Source organism: Mastigoproctus giganteus, chromosome 7 (genome assembly GCF_048544385.1).
Source record: "Mastigoproctus giganteus isolate SK-2022 chromosome 7, ASM4854438v1, whole genome shotgun sequence".
NCBI lineage: Eukaryota > Metazoa > Arthropoda > Arachnida > Uropygi > Thelyphonidae > Mastigoproctus > Mastigoproctus giganteus.
This window is the reverse complement of record NC_143581.1, coordinates 178,154,716-178,170,004: the sequence shown is the minus strand read 5'-3', so window position 1 is coordinate 178,170,004 and position 15,289 is coordinate 178,154,716. Positions and strand designations below refer to the sequence as shown.

At 35.5% G+C, this 15,289-nt stretch overlaps 1 protein-coding gene across 1 annotated transcript in view; it reads right to left on the bottom strand.

The window, feature by feature from the left end:
* Positions 1-9,271, bottom strand: part of LOC150083360 (semaphorin-2A-like) — a 644,133-nt gene extending 634,862 nt beyond the window's left edge. Inside the window, exon 1 of the mRNA XM_090377991.1 lies at positions 8,905-9,271. Within this exon, the coding sequence (XP_090234117.1) occupies positions 8,905-9,031 (127 nt within the window). The 5' untranslated portion in view covers positions 9,032-9,271. The remainder of the gene's footprint in view (positions 1-8,904) is intronic.
* Positions 9,272-15,289: the final 6,018 nt, after the last annotated feature.

Genomic DNA, 15,289 nt, shown 5'->3' with positions numbered 1-15,289 from the left:
TTAATAAAGGTATCGTGCTAAGTGGAGTGATTAATAATTCTAAATGTAAATAATTCGCAAAACTAAAGTAAATCAAGTTGCTTGTTAGCTGGGGATTGCAGGATTAGAGATCTATATTTCTCCTCCTGTTCCCCACTGGACATGGTACTTTTGTCATGGTCTATGCGTGTTATGTTTGTAGGAATGTGCGGTCATGAACTGATTCGTATGTTGTGAGGGCTGAACCCCCCCCCCCCCACATAATTCACAGGGGTAACCCTACTCCGACTAAGATCGGCTAAGTACAACTTCGATGAAAAGAACTTTTTATTTTTATTTGTTTATTTAAGAAGGCAGTCCCAGCCAGCTTTCCTAGCAACCCCACCACCTATTGCAATACTGTACAGGTTTCAAACATAACGTATCCTACCTGGTTTCTAACATAACGTATCCTACCAGGTTTCTAACATAACGTATCCTACCACTAATTGGTTAACCATAGCTGGCGCATGGAGATGACGCCATCATATACAGCACCAATATAATATCCCCAATTTTGAGGATATGTCAGTTCATTAGTTCGTATTTCAAAGAAACAGAAAATACCGCATCAATAATGGTACTCCCAGTTTGTAGGGTATGTCAGTTCATTAATTCATATATAAATGAAACAGCTATTTTGCACTAAAGCTGATCATGAGTCTGCTGGTCTTGATTAGAGGATAAGTCTTTCTCACAAGGAAATATGAAATATTTTACTGTTTCACTTTACCAGACAGTCGACTTTTGCACTTCACTTGGTAACTTTGTAACTACAACAACATATGTAGCTGATGTACCCATCACATAGAATGTTGAAGCCCAAACAAGAACAGCACTGCGATCCATATACAAGTCCATGTAGTAATGGAATGAACGGGGGATGTAGCATTCTTTCATTAACTACTAAGGAATACGCAACTGAGTAGCAGACCAGCCTGAACCAACATCTTCAAGACGCAAAGCAACGATTCGCTATTCAACCGTCACCATCACAACCGGCAGGCTTTCCGTGGTCTAATGCTCCAGAGGAGCCCGGACACGAACCCAGCCACCCAGAGGTGATAGGATTGAAAAAGATTACAGAAATTCCTCTAGTCTTCGACGCGAATCGAACCCAGACCTCTCCAAACGAGTAGAACATGGCGAAATATCTTGCTGACGAGGTTGCCACGGAGGACAGTAACCTATGACATAAACGTCTTGTTTAAAGTCATGATTACGGAAGGAAATTTAATTGGTTAATATCTACTATGCACTATAACTTATCTTTTGAATTAAAAATGTAAGTAGAGGGATTTCCATTTACGTCCCATTTATTTACAATATGCAATTTGCAAAGTTTTTCTCAAGATTTTTCCGCAATTTACTGTGTAAGTCGCAATACTGAACGGAATTCGAACACTTCAAGATATCAGAAACGGAATGCTAATTTTTGCCTGGATATATAGCTTCCGCAACTTTGTATCAGACTTTGAGACACTTTCTTGGAAAGCAAAATACATGGTTAAAGTTGCCACAACATGTTACCTAATGAAGACCAACAAAGTCACAAGGGCGAGGTATAATATTGATAAATGAGTAATAATGTCCCTGTTACTGCTTTGCTAATTGCGTTCAGCCTTTTTAAACGATTAAATTTCACAATAAAAATTATACTAATGTAATTAGAAATAATTTAGCTAATGACAGAGGTAATTTATCAATTTTCCATTCTAAAGTAATACCAGAATTCTGTTAGGATTACCTGTCACATCATTAACTTCCATTCTTAGCAAGTATTTTATGCAAGTCTTTTTCACCAAGGCAAGGAGACCGTTTCGGAAGTAGCCACTTACTCAATGAGACCTGCTTTTGTTTAGTGATAACAAAAACAAGTTTCCTGGTTTAAAAAAAAAAAAAAAAAAAACACAGAAGAAAAGTAAATTCCTGTTTTTAAAGCGATTGTTTCCTAAATTCGCTTCAACATTTAAAATTGACTTTCACAACACAGCTGAAAATTAATAAAATCAAATACATGCAGGAAAATAAAAATGATCAAGATCAAAAGAACTGTGACTGATGGACCTGAATGACTTCCTAGTTTCAATCACTGTTTCCGGAACACCGTTTCGGTTCGTCGCATGCATCAAAAATGTCATGTACATTTTGATTATTAAAAATAAGACTTATTTAACAAGATCTGGTTCGTAAAATTTCAGATTTCAATTCCTGGTTTTTTTTAATTTAGAACACAGTGTTTGCCTGTCTACCCTCGCCTCCTTTTTTCTTGAAGCACGGTATCCAACATTTCTTTTTGCGGCATTCTTTACTCAATAACTATGAACTGCATCAAATAAATTATCTTGAATAAGTTTGAATAGTTAAATGTTCTGTTTTGAGGATAGATTTCTTTCTCTACAGATTAATATCTGATTTTAGAATTTTCAGTGTCCTATTTAGACCAAAGATCTAAATTAGAAATATGATCATTTGAAATATGGCTTAAATTGCTGATAGGCCTAAAACCAGCTGAATCCTCTTATCAATGCCTCGTGGAAACGCAGACAAATTAGCCTACTTTAGGTAGACTAACTTGGTAAAATATAGAGTATAGTCAGAATCGGCAGTATAACTTCGTAATTTTTTGTTCTTTCCTGTCACTGTTTGGAATGGTTTTACATGGGTAACACAGGGCGGGTGGAATCGCTAATTTATGCTGGAAAGTGCTTATGTTTGACCTACAGGATACGTGTTTAGTTGTCCACAAACTGAGTATTATTCAATGGTCATTTTGATGGATGGAGGATGAGAAAAGCCTGTTCGGAGACAGACTTCAATCTCAATTTTAGTCTAAAGTCCACGGCCTGGGGCTGAATCAGTTTGAGCACAAAACAAAACTTCCTAAGCCTGCTAAGCTGTCTGTTTATCAATTCTTGGGTGGTACTTACTCGTGTGCATAACAAATATTAATAACAGCAGCTAAAAAAACTAAAATTCCTTTGCTGTACCAATAGAGAAGTAGAATTCCACTGACATCAAAATGGATTTATATTGTACAGTAATACATGAGATAATACATCTTGATATCAGTGGATCACAATATTCTCAAGTGGCCCGAAGGGAAAGTCCTGGGAGTTCACGATGTACTGTAATAAATTAAACTCACAAATAACTTAGTTTGTTAATTCAATGATGTTACTATGCTCAAAAGAGTTGTCAGAAGCGGAAAGTGAGAAATGCAAATAAATAATTGAACACATTCATAAAAGATCATTTTTTTCCTAGTTACACTGAAGTGATGGCTCCCTTCATAGAGTTTATGAAACTGAGGCTACTTGGGCCTACTAAAGAACAGAACTGAGAGACTGTAGTCGGAATACCTCCATGTCAATAACAGACATAACCATTCTTGAAGTATTTCTTTAATGGACACATTAACGATTAAACATGAAGCTCTTCCAAATGTGCAAAACCGAAGGAGGGGGCATACAATTTATTGTATTACTGCTAAAGGCGGCACCTGAGATATCCCTGAATGGCACCATGAAATGATTCGATTTGATCACAGACAGACGTGCCCGTGAACCAATTTAATTCCAAAGAGAAGACTCCAATGTATTTTAAATCCCCCTCCCTGCCACTCGTCCTATGACTCGACTTCCAACGGGTTCACGTCCTTACACATAAAACCCCATCCCGCCAATTTCAAAAATGCGCTACTAGCATCGGCAACCGCTCACCAGAGTGAAACTGATACAACACTTGAAAGGTTGCTGGCCCCTGTCCTCTGCGAATGTACAAGGTTAGTAGCTTAGCTTATTCAAGTTATTTTCTTACTTGAGATACTTTTGGAAGCAAAACCAGTCTTACGCTTAGCCCAAATGAATAGTTCAGCAGTAATAAGTAACAGAGTAAAGGGTGGGGGACTGCCATATCGGAAACAGATGCTGTGTTAGCCATATTTCGCATTTTTTTTAATAAGTAGCAGTAATAACGTTCTTTAAAATGATGTTTTGACAACTAAACAGCTTTACAGCTCAAACGGAAAAAAAATGTGCCTGGAAAAAAAAAAAAAAAAAAACATGCAGCCGAAATTGACAAAGACAGAAAGTTGGAGGTAGTAAGCGCTGGGAGAACTTTTTTACAATAAAAAAAAAAAAAACACGGATTTAATGTTTAAAACAGGGACTCACTTTCCTAGGGAAGGTGCTCCATGGTCCGAGGGAGATGAAGGCTTCTAAAGATTTTTTCCCTCCCTCTACTTATGTCCTTTTAACGAGGTGATGTGGCAAAGCAACATTGGAAGAAAGGCGACTTTAAAAAAGGTAAAAAACGCTTGTGTCAGATCTATTTAAAATGACATCATGATAACTTGTGGATGATGGTTGGGGGGGGGATAATAAAAAAATGAGGCTTTTGCTGTATTATTATTATTACAGCAAACGCTTCATGCTATAATAGCTGTAAAAGGTTATGTACAAGTATGGCATAGCCTCACTATGTAAGTAGTAAACTAAACTAGATTGTTTACTCTAGTTTATTAGTAGTAAACTAGCTACTCTATTTGCTACTAGATTTACCATTGATCTCATATTGTGAAGGTCCTTCATCATGAGTTTCCGCACTGTTGGACTTCTTTTTTTATAAAAAGCACTGCTCCGAAGCAGAAATATATTACTATTTATTTATAGTGTCATTACCTTTCTTTCTTTTTATCTGCTATACCAGCTTGCATCTAACATACTGTGAATATATCTTATCACTGGGTGCTTCAAGTCTTCACGGTGTCGTCTTACCCACCGATAAGACCCCAAAAAAGGGGCGAAGCTGCAGTGAGAGACCCATCAGGAACTAAACTAAGATTCTGATATTGATCAAGTTTATTCTAATCTGTTTCAGGCTGATTTTTTTTCTGTCTGATATCTATCTGCTCTTTCCTGTCTGCAAATTGCTTGCTTTCTTCTTGCTCTCTATCACAGGCCTCGTTTTTGAGATTGAGTTTTTTTTTTTTTTTTTTAACCCGAAAAACTGTGGTACGGGTAATAATATACACTTCAAATAAATAACAACATACTTCTCCACTAGAGCAATGCTTTTTAACTGAGAGTAGTGCCATACCGAAGCAGCTTGTACTGAAGGGCCTACACAACAGAAATTGAGCTTGTTTGCTCATTGTTACTTACAAAATGAGGTTATACCCTACTTGTATAAAAATAAACATACTGAGTATGTATATTTTAATAATCAACATTATGTTACTAATCACATATCACTATATGTTATGTATGAAATCTGTCAATCTTTTTTTTGAAAGTTATATTTTTAGAAAAGTATGAAAGTTTCCCACTTTTACTATATTATTTAAGAACTCTCAAATAACTGATAAGTTTCAAAACATACACAATAATGTCTAATGAATTTTGTTATAGCGAAGGGGATATTTTCTGGATCCTGAAATACTGGATTCGCATACACTTAAATACAGATATACAAACCAAGAGTTGTCAAGCAAACTAAAATAGAATGTGGATATATATATTAAGCTTAATAAAAGTATATTTGCTATCAAATTTGTAAACACACTTACATTTTTCATAAGAGCCGAATTGGTTTGGGAATTCATTACAAGTGGAATGCAAAACACTAATCCTATCAAAGGGCGGATCAGCCTACTTAATTCAGCCTAATCTTCAGTTATTCAAAGTACTGGCAGTTAATCCAATCGAGATGCATTATTAAGCAAGAAATGAATTTGAGACTGGGTTAGAATTCTATCTGAATATTTGGACTGAAGATGACCCTTGGTGCAGAAAGACACTTGGTAGCTGAGATGACAGAGAAAATTTGCTGTTACTCTAACTGAAGAGGTCATGATGAAGTTCATAGACCAAGGGTTCATGATTAAGTTCCCTATAATTACTGCATAGGGAATTGTTGTATGACCCAAGTGTCAACTTTTATTTCGTAAGAAATAAAAGCTGACAATTTGGGCGCGCAACAATTTCTCATGGATCTTAAATTTCTGAATTTAAGGTCCATGCATTTTTTAAAGTTCAGTAAATTAATTCTATTTGAGAAAAAAAATCAAATTTTATTCATTTATTTTTATATAAAAAAAAACAAGTTTCATTGGTCAACAATGGCACCGAATTTATGCTAATAATACTTATATAATAATATCTATTATTTTAATCAAATCAAAAGGTACTGGTGATCTGCACAAAATCTATTCATCTGAAAGGTGGTTCATATTGAGGGAAGGGAAAAGAATTATTGGCCTAAATTTACAGGATATTTATCTTAATTCCAACCTTTGGTTTTGAAACTGCGATGTTCCTAGTTAGAACACAACCACTAGTGCTATTGCCGAATAAATAATGAATGAAAAAAGAATAAATTTTATACTATTTTGTTTATATAATGATTTTTTAAAACAAAATATATAGAAGATACATGTAAATAAAAATAATAAATCAATTACATTATTTCTACTGATAGTGGTTGCCCGTTTGTCGAAATTCTGAAGAAAAAATGTTAAACGAGGGGAAAAAATCCTTCCGATAAGAATTTCCAGATACTAATAAACAATGGAGTGAATCAAAGGATCAATAAAGCAATCTCCGAAGTCACACTCCGTATGCAAAAATTTTGGTCCTATTAAAAAAAAAAAAAAAAACGAAAGGGGGAAGTCGCTGCCAAAGATCGCCGTGTCGAACCAGACTTCATAAATTAAAATACAAGTGTTATTTTATATTATACTCACTGACTGAATCGTAGCTGATACAGATGCAGCTACTATGGTAACCACCATACGTTATGATTTATCTGAGTTACAGTAAATGGTAATTGGTTAAACAACTTCAAATTAACATGCAGCTGACAAAATTTCAAATATACATATCATTACAGAATAATATTAAAAGTATATACAATTTCTCTTAGTTTTCTGGAACTGAACAAAGAAAGATCGTAACAAATGGTTAGCGCATAGTTAAAGTCAAAGTTCCAACTGTAATCCAAGTCGGTTCCTTTCATTAAATGCATTTTTACATACGCAATGAAATGTTCTCATCATTTATTCATAACCAACCTTAGCAAAAGATGCCTTTTCTCGTATTGTGATTATTACTGTTTTAACATATATAATCTGTAACTTTCTCGGTTTAAAAACTCTAATATGTGTATAATGAATACTAAACGAGTAAAAAAACCAAATCTATCCTTACAGATGCGCGTAATACGGCTATTTTAATGAGAGCAGTTTTTGTGTAGAAACGAGTGCTTCTCTGTTTCTCTCTTTCTTTTTCGTACGACGTCAACAGAGAAAGTGGTAATTAAAAATAATACTGCTATTTATTATTTATTTTGCAGTTCATAGTTACTCTCCGTAAACGTGATGCATTAGGATAGCTTAGTTTAATTTAATTTTGAATCTAAAACGCTTTAATTTATACATTCTACATTGAAATTCGAAATTAATAATGACAGAAAAACGCAAAACTTCATCCACAAATGATGGCTCTGCAATTAGTGACTTATAACTACTCATAGGCGCACTCAGAGGGGAAGGACGACTTAAGGAGGCTAAAGCTACCCCATGAACATTTTGTTTTATATCATATAATTGTGCTGTCACGTGTTGATGCTTGTAAACGTTACTAGTATGGAACATACAACAAGTTTTCCACACCCAGCTCCCCACAAAAAAAAAAAAAAAAAATATATATATATATATATATATATATATATATATATATATATATATATATATATATATATTTCAGGGTGTGCCACTGTAACTACTAATGTGGGTCCTAAAATTTTACAAATGCTGCAGTACAATTATTGTACAATTATTCTTCCGAAATTATTTTAAAAGATTTTTAGCGATGGATATCATTCATCATATGCAACTGAGACCACTGCTGTTTTTTAATGGTATACACAAAAAAAAACAAAAAAAAACGCTGCTCTATTTCGTTATAAAATTGCGTTAGTAATCCGCAGAATACAATAGACATATATACTGGCGTAATATGCCCAAGATGATGAGCCTTGAAAGCGAACAACAGCAAAGTCACGTTGCAAAACTAAAAATTTCTCAATGAGCCTCATTTTTATTTCACTTTTGCTTTACTTCACAATGTATTCTATAATCAATTAATCAATTATCAATCAATTAATCAATAATCAATTAATAATCATGGGTTAAAATATTTCTTCAAAATTGGCTTTAAACTGATTTCATCCATTGTAACTGCTTTCAACAGAGACTTAGGGAACGAAAGCAAAATAACAGTTAAACAATTTTATCCAACTCAAGAGATAACTTTCACCTGTATATTTTTAGAAGAGCAGTGCTCCTACGTTATTCTGTTACTTTGCAGGATCAAAGTATCTTAACCTACCAAATATCCACAAAAAGGAGAGGAAATTTTTCTATAACCTTCTATAGTACAGAAGAAAAAAATGAAATAAGAAAACACGCGCAAAAACAGTTGCCCGAGGTGTGTACTGTCTGTCTGGAAGGCCTAAGGCCAAAGCACCTGGCGAGAACAGACGTGTGCTCGCGAGTCAGAGGGGACCACACGGCAAGAAAACGGTTTCATCAATTTAATTAGTTATTGAGACTAGTCTCGCAGCGTAGACAAAAAATATCCACACAGCGATTCGTGTATGTTGTATGTGTACGTGCTCGGAAATAACAATTCGATGGTCAAGAGACAAGATCACCCTATGATAAGCTGGACAAAGAGAGAGATTCATTGTGTTCGTGTTTCTCGAAGAACTGCATGCAATAACAAGAATAGCAATACTAAGGTAAGCGTAGTGAAACTAAAAACCTATACACCGGCTTGAATGTATGATACGAAGCAGGATAAAATAACTGAAAATATACCGTACCTTTGTGATGCCGAAGCCTTCCGCAACAAGCCTCCCCAACGCCCCACGGATATCTGCCGTGGTATCTATGTCCACTTGCCTCAGTAACATGGCAACATAAAACAAACAGGACTAGGACGGCCAGCATTGTGGGGACGGATGGATGTTGTCCAGCCGTCACGTTACCTTCATTGTTAATGGCAACACTTTTGTCCCAATTCTAGTGCGTCCTGTTCTTTATGTCCGTACTCATGAACGAAGTCTCAAGGGGAAGAATGTTCTCCGAACACAAACACACACACACACACAGACACGTAGATGGACACACGTTAGCTTGCTTCTACAGCTGCCAGTCACAAGGTGTGCTCGGCGCGCGTGCAGCCATCGTTGTGAAAGCAGACACACCGCCGTAAGGCTACAAAGACTGAAGCTGGCTATGCCCGGGCCTCCACGCACGCGGCGTCTCGACCAATGGCGATTCGTAACAGAGCGATCAATAGGAAGCACATATCACATTTCCAGAGGCAGTGGTTGTTACGGCTGTCACGGTCAACAAAGGCCGCGTGCTTCGGCCGGCCACCGCTACGATAGTGCCAATCACGGGCAAGTACTTGGGTTAAAAATTCTGGTTGTCAGTGGTCCGTTTAGTGTGGCCGTAGAGGCAGCTAGTGACAGCTTGCCGAAAACATCGAAGTAAGCCTGGAAAATTAAAACTCCACAAAAGAGGTGACTGCAAGTAACGAAATACGCAGACACACGCATGTGCGGCGTTTACTTGCGTCAATGTACAGGACGCTTGACGCGGCCCTTCGCCCCCTTACACAAATTTCTAAATAAACAAAATAAGTAAAATTACCTCCAATTATTATCACGAGTGTGATGTTAACAATTATTTTAGGAGGCTTTTTAAGTTCTCTTCACTGTGAATGTGTAGTATCGCGCAGCAACACAACAGAAATATGGCTTTACCGAAATTCGTTGCGCTATTGTCGGTGCTAGTGTTGGTTCCTAATTAGATACTCGTCTTTGCTCATTTGCGAATATTGCTTAAATGTTTAATGAATACATTTTTGTATTTAAAGCAAGTTCCGCGCATTTTTTTTAGTGAGCTTATTTTTTTTTTTTTTTTTTTTTTTGTCCTGGAGCTAACTAATGATAGAACCGTCAGACAGAAGGGAGAGAGAGTAGTTATTTTGATCAAAGCAGAAGAGTCGAAGGTCATTTAAAATATCATACCATGCAACTGGGTCAAGCAATGCAAAACAATGTTCCCTTCACGCATATGGCAAACAAATGTTACTAAAGACGTAGCCAAGCCTGACGTAGGCAGCTCTATACCGCTGCAGAACAACTCGGCTTGGAAGAACGTTTCCTAATAATAGATCATCCCTTTCCTGTCTCTGTATCTTCAGTCTTTTGTAAAGAACACAACTGCCAGGTGCATTGTGTAGGAAATATAATACGTATATGCTTTTTTTAAGGATATAATATCGAAATATTTTTTTAGAATAACAATTTGTAATTAAAAAGGAATAATAAAAAAAACAAAAAAACAATGTTCGCGGAGGAAACAGCTCATAAGGTAAATAATAGTAACTGCGAATAAAGTAACTTTTACCTGCACAAATTAAAATATCAATAGTAACACAGAACGATTTTAATTATGGTTATATCTGCTGCACAAAAAAATTCCTCCCGAAAGTAAGCAGAAATTATTTTAACTCGTTTAATTTAAAATTCAGTTTTATTTTTATTTATTATTTATCTCTGAGTAAATAATAAATAAAATTTATGCATTTGAGTCATTGGAAATTATTTAAAATATAAATATACATATATCGTTTAAAGTCAGTAATTTTTTGTTTAATGAATATTACACATTTCGAGTTTCAACTGATGTTCGGTTGGGGGAAAAATTCCTTTCTATGGCATTTCATTGATATAACAAGAAAACACTAAATTTACTTTTTTAAAATTTTTTAAATTTTTATTAAATTTTCTAAATTTACTTTTTTATTCTAAAATGAAATGTTATTTTTCATTCGTTTATTATTACGGTTTTCGAAATGTTCACATTTTCACTATATAATTAGAATATGTTTCCCCTTGTATATGAAGAATGAACAGGTGTCCACATGCATCTTCTTCTTAAGGAAATTGGAATTCCAATTAACGAGATCCTCTTAAGTTGTTAAAATGGGTAAGGTATACCGAAACTAACCATGCACTTCGGTCCCAAATATCGTACCTCAGCATGGACATAAACTCGACAGTCCTCCATGACAGCAAAATGGGGTTGTTCACTTGTTACTCGTTTGGAGAGCTCTGTATCGAAATCTTGTCAGTAACTGCAGTAATTATTGACGGCCTCTTCAATCGGGGTTCTAGTTAGTCGATCTTCGGTGAGTGGGTAGGGTATATTACTGGGTTATCAGCTTACCCAGCATGCAAATTGGCCCATGAATACATAATACTCTGTAAACCATCTGAAGCTATGAAAATTCATAAATTCCTTATCACAAGATATTAGTCAAAAAGAGAGATTCCCAACTGTCATTGCGGTATAAATGATAGAGTATATAAACGTGAAAATCAAGCATCTTCAATCAAGAATTCAAACTAATACATTAACAGTTGTTACATATATCTTTCATCCACACCATGCAACGATAAGCCATTCTGCCTAATATTTAATAAGAAACAATGGCTGATAGTGGCACCACTCACTGTGGATTGTCTGAATGTTTCATATACATTTCATATGAACTGGTTTTGGTCAAAATTGACGTGAAAGAGCTCTACCTGTGCCAGAAGGGGGAAGAAGGCATTGATCCTCGGCTTATTTTCACACGGTCAAATCTATCATCGTGTTAATAATTAATATTATAAAACTTAAACCGTGTAAATTATACTTTTAGAACAGAATTTACCTTGTAATTGTCAAAGGCAAATTAAACAAAACTAGTATTTTTTTTAAATTATTATTTACTGTGGAACTAGTAAGTAAATATTACTAAAATCAAAGTAGTTATTCCTAAAACAGTTAACAATCGCTAGTGAACAGCAGTTTTGGTTTTGATATTTTACCTCAGGCTAATTAAATAAAAATTGATGATACTATATTTCATTTATGTGATTTATGAGAACAGGGGCTCACATCGGGTGAGTATGGGCTTGGCACACCCAGGGTCCTCAGCTGGATATCATCATTCTTCTCTTTCTTGGTGATTCCTCTCTCTCTCTAGGTAACTCGGGATTTTTTTTTTTTTTTTTTTTTTTTGTTTTGGCTGGTGCAGCATAAGCCTCAAGCTTCCTTGCACCATATGGCCAATAATAATAATAATAATAATAATAACAACTGCTGGCTATACCAGACTTGAAAAAAAAAAAAATCAAGTTATAACAGAACTAAAAGAGAAACCGATGACTGAATACATACAAATTATAGAAGATGGAAAGATCACGTGCAAAAGAATGGATAATCAAAGAATCTCAAAAGAGATAAGATACTACACTAAAAATCAACTAGGAAGAGATCAGTGGGGAGACCTCAGCGGAGTTTCCATGGGACTATTAACATGCCTAAAGCCTAATACTTATAAAGAAGAAGAGGAAGACTACACCTCATTAAAAAAATAAAAATAAATAAATAAAAATTTATACTTCATTATACCTCAATAAAAAAAAATAAAATAAAGTGATTAGTTTACAGCAAGTAGACGAAACCTTTGTCTTCAGCACGTTGAGTTTCAGCATGATGAGTTACCCTTGCATTTAAGGTGTGTTGAAGCTTACTAACCCATATTGAAGTCGTTCCCTGCTACTGGACTTATTTGTACTTCGGCTCTGACCTTGTGGAGCAAAGCGGAAATAATAGTACAAAACCAGTCTGTTGTGTGGAGAAAGTCGCCACAGTAAAGTCTTTCACTAGTACACTCCCTTGGGCATTTACCGTGTCGACCCGAACAGGCGGCAACGCATCGTCCGAGGAAGCGAGCGTCCTTTACTAGAAGGGTGTGAAGCTGGTGTAACAATAACACAGCACGACCCCGTACAATGACCTTACTCGGTACACCTTAGCTACAACTAAAGCCAATAAAGAAAACAAATTCTGAAATAAATATAACATTAATCATTAACATTTATAGCTTCCTTCTAAAATCTAAAATATATATTTTTGCGAAATGTAGGTAGATTAATTGGAAAAAAAATCAGGAAAAAGAAAAACCACTGTTTCCTATTTTTGCGGCATCTGGTCTGTAATCAGTCTAGCTGCCCTACCTACTCTCCTAATGACTTTTGTTCGACTGCCATCTGCTTCTAACAAACGTACAAGGACATTAACAAGAAAAAAAAAAAAAAAATAATAATAAAAGTAATAATAAATAATAAAATAAAAAAAGAGAGAGAGAGTTGTACTGTATTTGTATCACGGCGGATTTGTCAGATTTTTTTGGCTAGGGGCCGCTTTACTCAATAAATGAAAAAAAAAAAAAAAAAAAAAAAGAATGCATTTGTATCACCTTTTATTTTAGAATACCGTATATGAAAAAGAATGATTTTCTTTAACGCAAAATTATTTAGAGAAATAATATTTTGTAAACAAAGTTTTCTGCTTTTCTTAAGACTGCATCATAGTAATTATGTTTTGTGCATTAATGCACTAAAGAAGTTAAACTTAACACTCTATCTAACGCTTTGTTGGGATTAATTAATGTTTTCTTCACATCAACTTCTTCATTTAAAACAACACTGATGCAAAATTAGTTTTAAAATTTTGAAAATACATTCTTTATTGATGTTGTTCAGACTGAAGGCTCAAGAGATATATTCCTCAAAATTAAAAATTACAGTTTATTTGCAGACCTCGTTGGAAGTAGAAAATTATAGATATTTGCTTTCTGAAGAGGTGAGATTTCTTCCCACCCAATTTCAGCTTTATAAGTAGGCCGGCTTTATATTTAGGTTGTGTGTTGGGGGGGGGGGGGATTTCGCAATTTTAATTTTGCAATCAGGATGCTGTCCTCTTCTACGTCATCCATCCAACTTTTCAGTGGTCTTCCTTTTGCCCTCCTACCGGCAGGTTTCCATTTCATTATCCTCTTAGTTGTTCTGCTGTCATCCATTCTCATAACATGTCCCAAATAATCTGAGATTAGTGGTTTTAACCTTGGAATGGAGCCGTAAATGGGTTTTAGTTAAAAGTTATCTTCTCCATTTTGTAATACCGTTATATTTATTCATCAGTCTCATAAAACAGGTTTTGTTGGGCTGCCTCAGTGACTCCTGATGTAAATTCGTTCTTCTTGACTCTAAGAGCCGGGTGAAATACCTGGCACCTAGATTCCTATTCGTTCTGAGAAGAACGAATATTCATCTAGGAGCCTGGTATTTCACGGTATAAAACTAATTAATCTTCAGAGGATTGATATTTTTATTCCCAAACATTCGTTCAGGAAGATGATCTTCGGTGGGCTAAAATAATTTTTCTTTAATTCTATTAACCTATTATGATCAGCTCAAGACTAACCAAGGGTATTTAGCCTCATAATCTTTATGATATTATTCATATGTCATTAAATGTGTTGTTCATAGCTGTAAATAGTTGAATTTTATTGATTACTGTATATTCATTTAATTATTTTGGATTTCTGCATGCAGGTGAATTACTGTTAAGCATTTTAATGTTGTTGTTGTTGTTGTTATTGGGTTTTAGGAGCATCGGCGGCTAAGGCCATGTTGCTCCTTGTATACTGTCTGTAAACTGCGTTTCCGGGATAAAAAAAAACCGTCTACCCTCGCCTCAGACCTACTAACTCAGCCATGTGTCTGCGTGGGTAACACAGTGGTATCGTCACCGTCCTCCCCACACCGGGTGGAAAAGGCCCGGGTTCGAATCCCGCCGATGACGCGAGGTGTGGGCTTTAGTGGGCTTTTTTCACTCCGTGGCTGAGTTAGTCGGTCTCAGCCGTAGACAGCAAGGTTTTTTCCCTCAGAAACTGAGGTTTTTTTCGTCCAGCAAAACAGGCAAATCGACCAGAGAACACACGCAATTTACAGACACGAATACGGGTTAACGTAATCATTTACGGGTAACCCTAATAAAGTAATTTGATTTTTAACTCAGCCATGTTCTCGGCCAAAGTTTTTAAAAGAAGACAAGAGATTAAGAAATCTATCGCCTGACGTAGCCCAGTGGTCAGGAGTGAGAGTGCTTAGCACGTGTTCCTTGAGTGGACCGGGGTTCAAGCCCGTGACTACTAAATACGATAAATATTTGTATTGACGATTTATTGTAAACTCTACTGACTTGGTTGTCGTGCCGGATTATAAACAGAAAATTTATTTATTTATTTATTTATTATTATTTTATTGCAGGATACCAATTAAGCGAAGTGCTGCACAT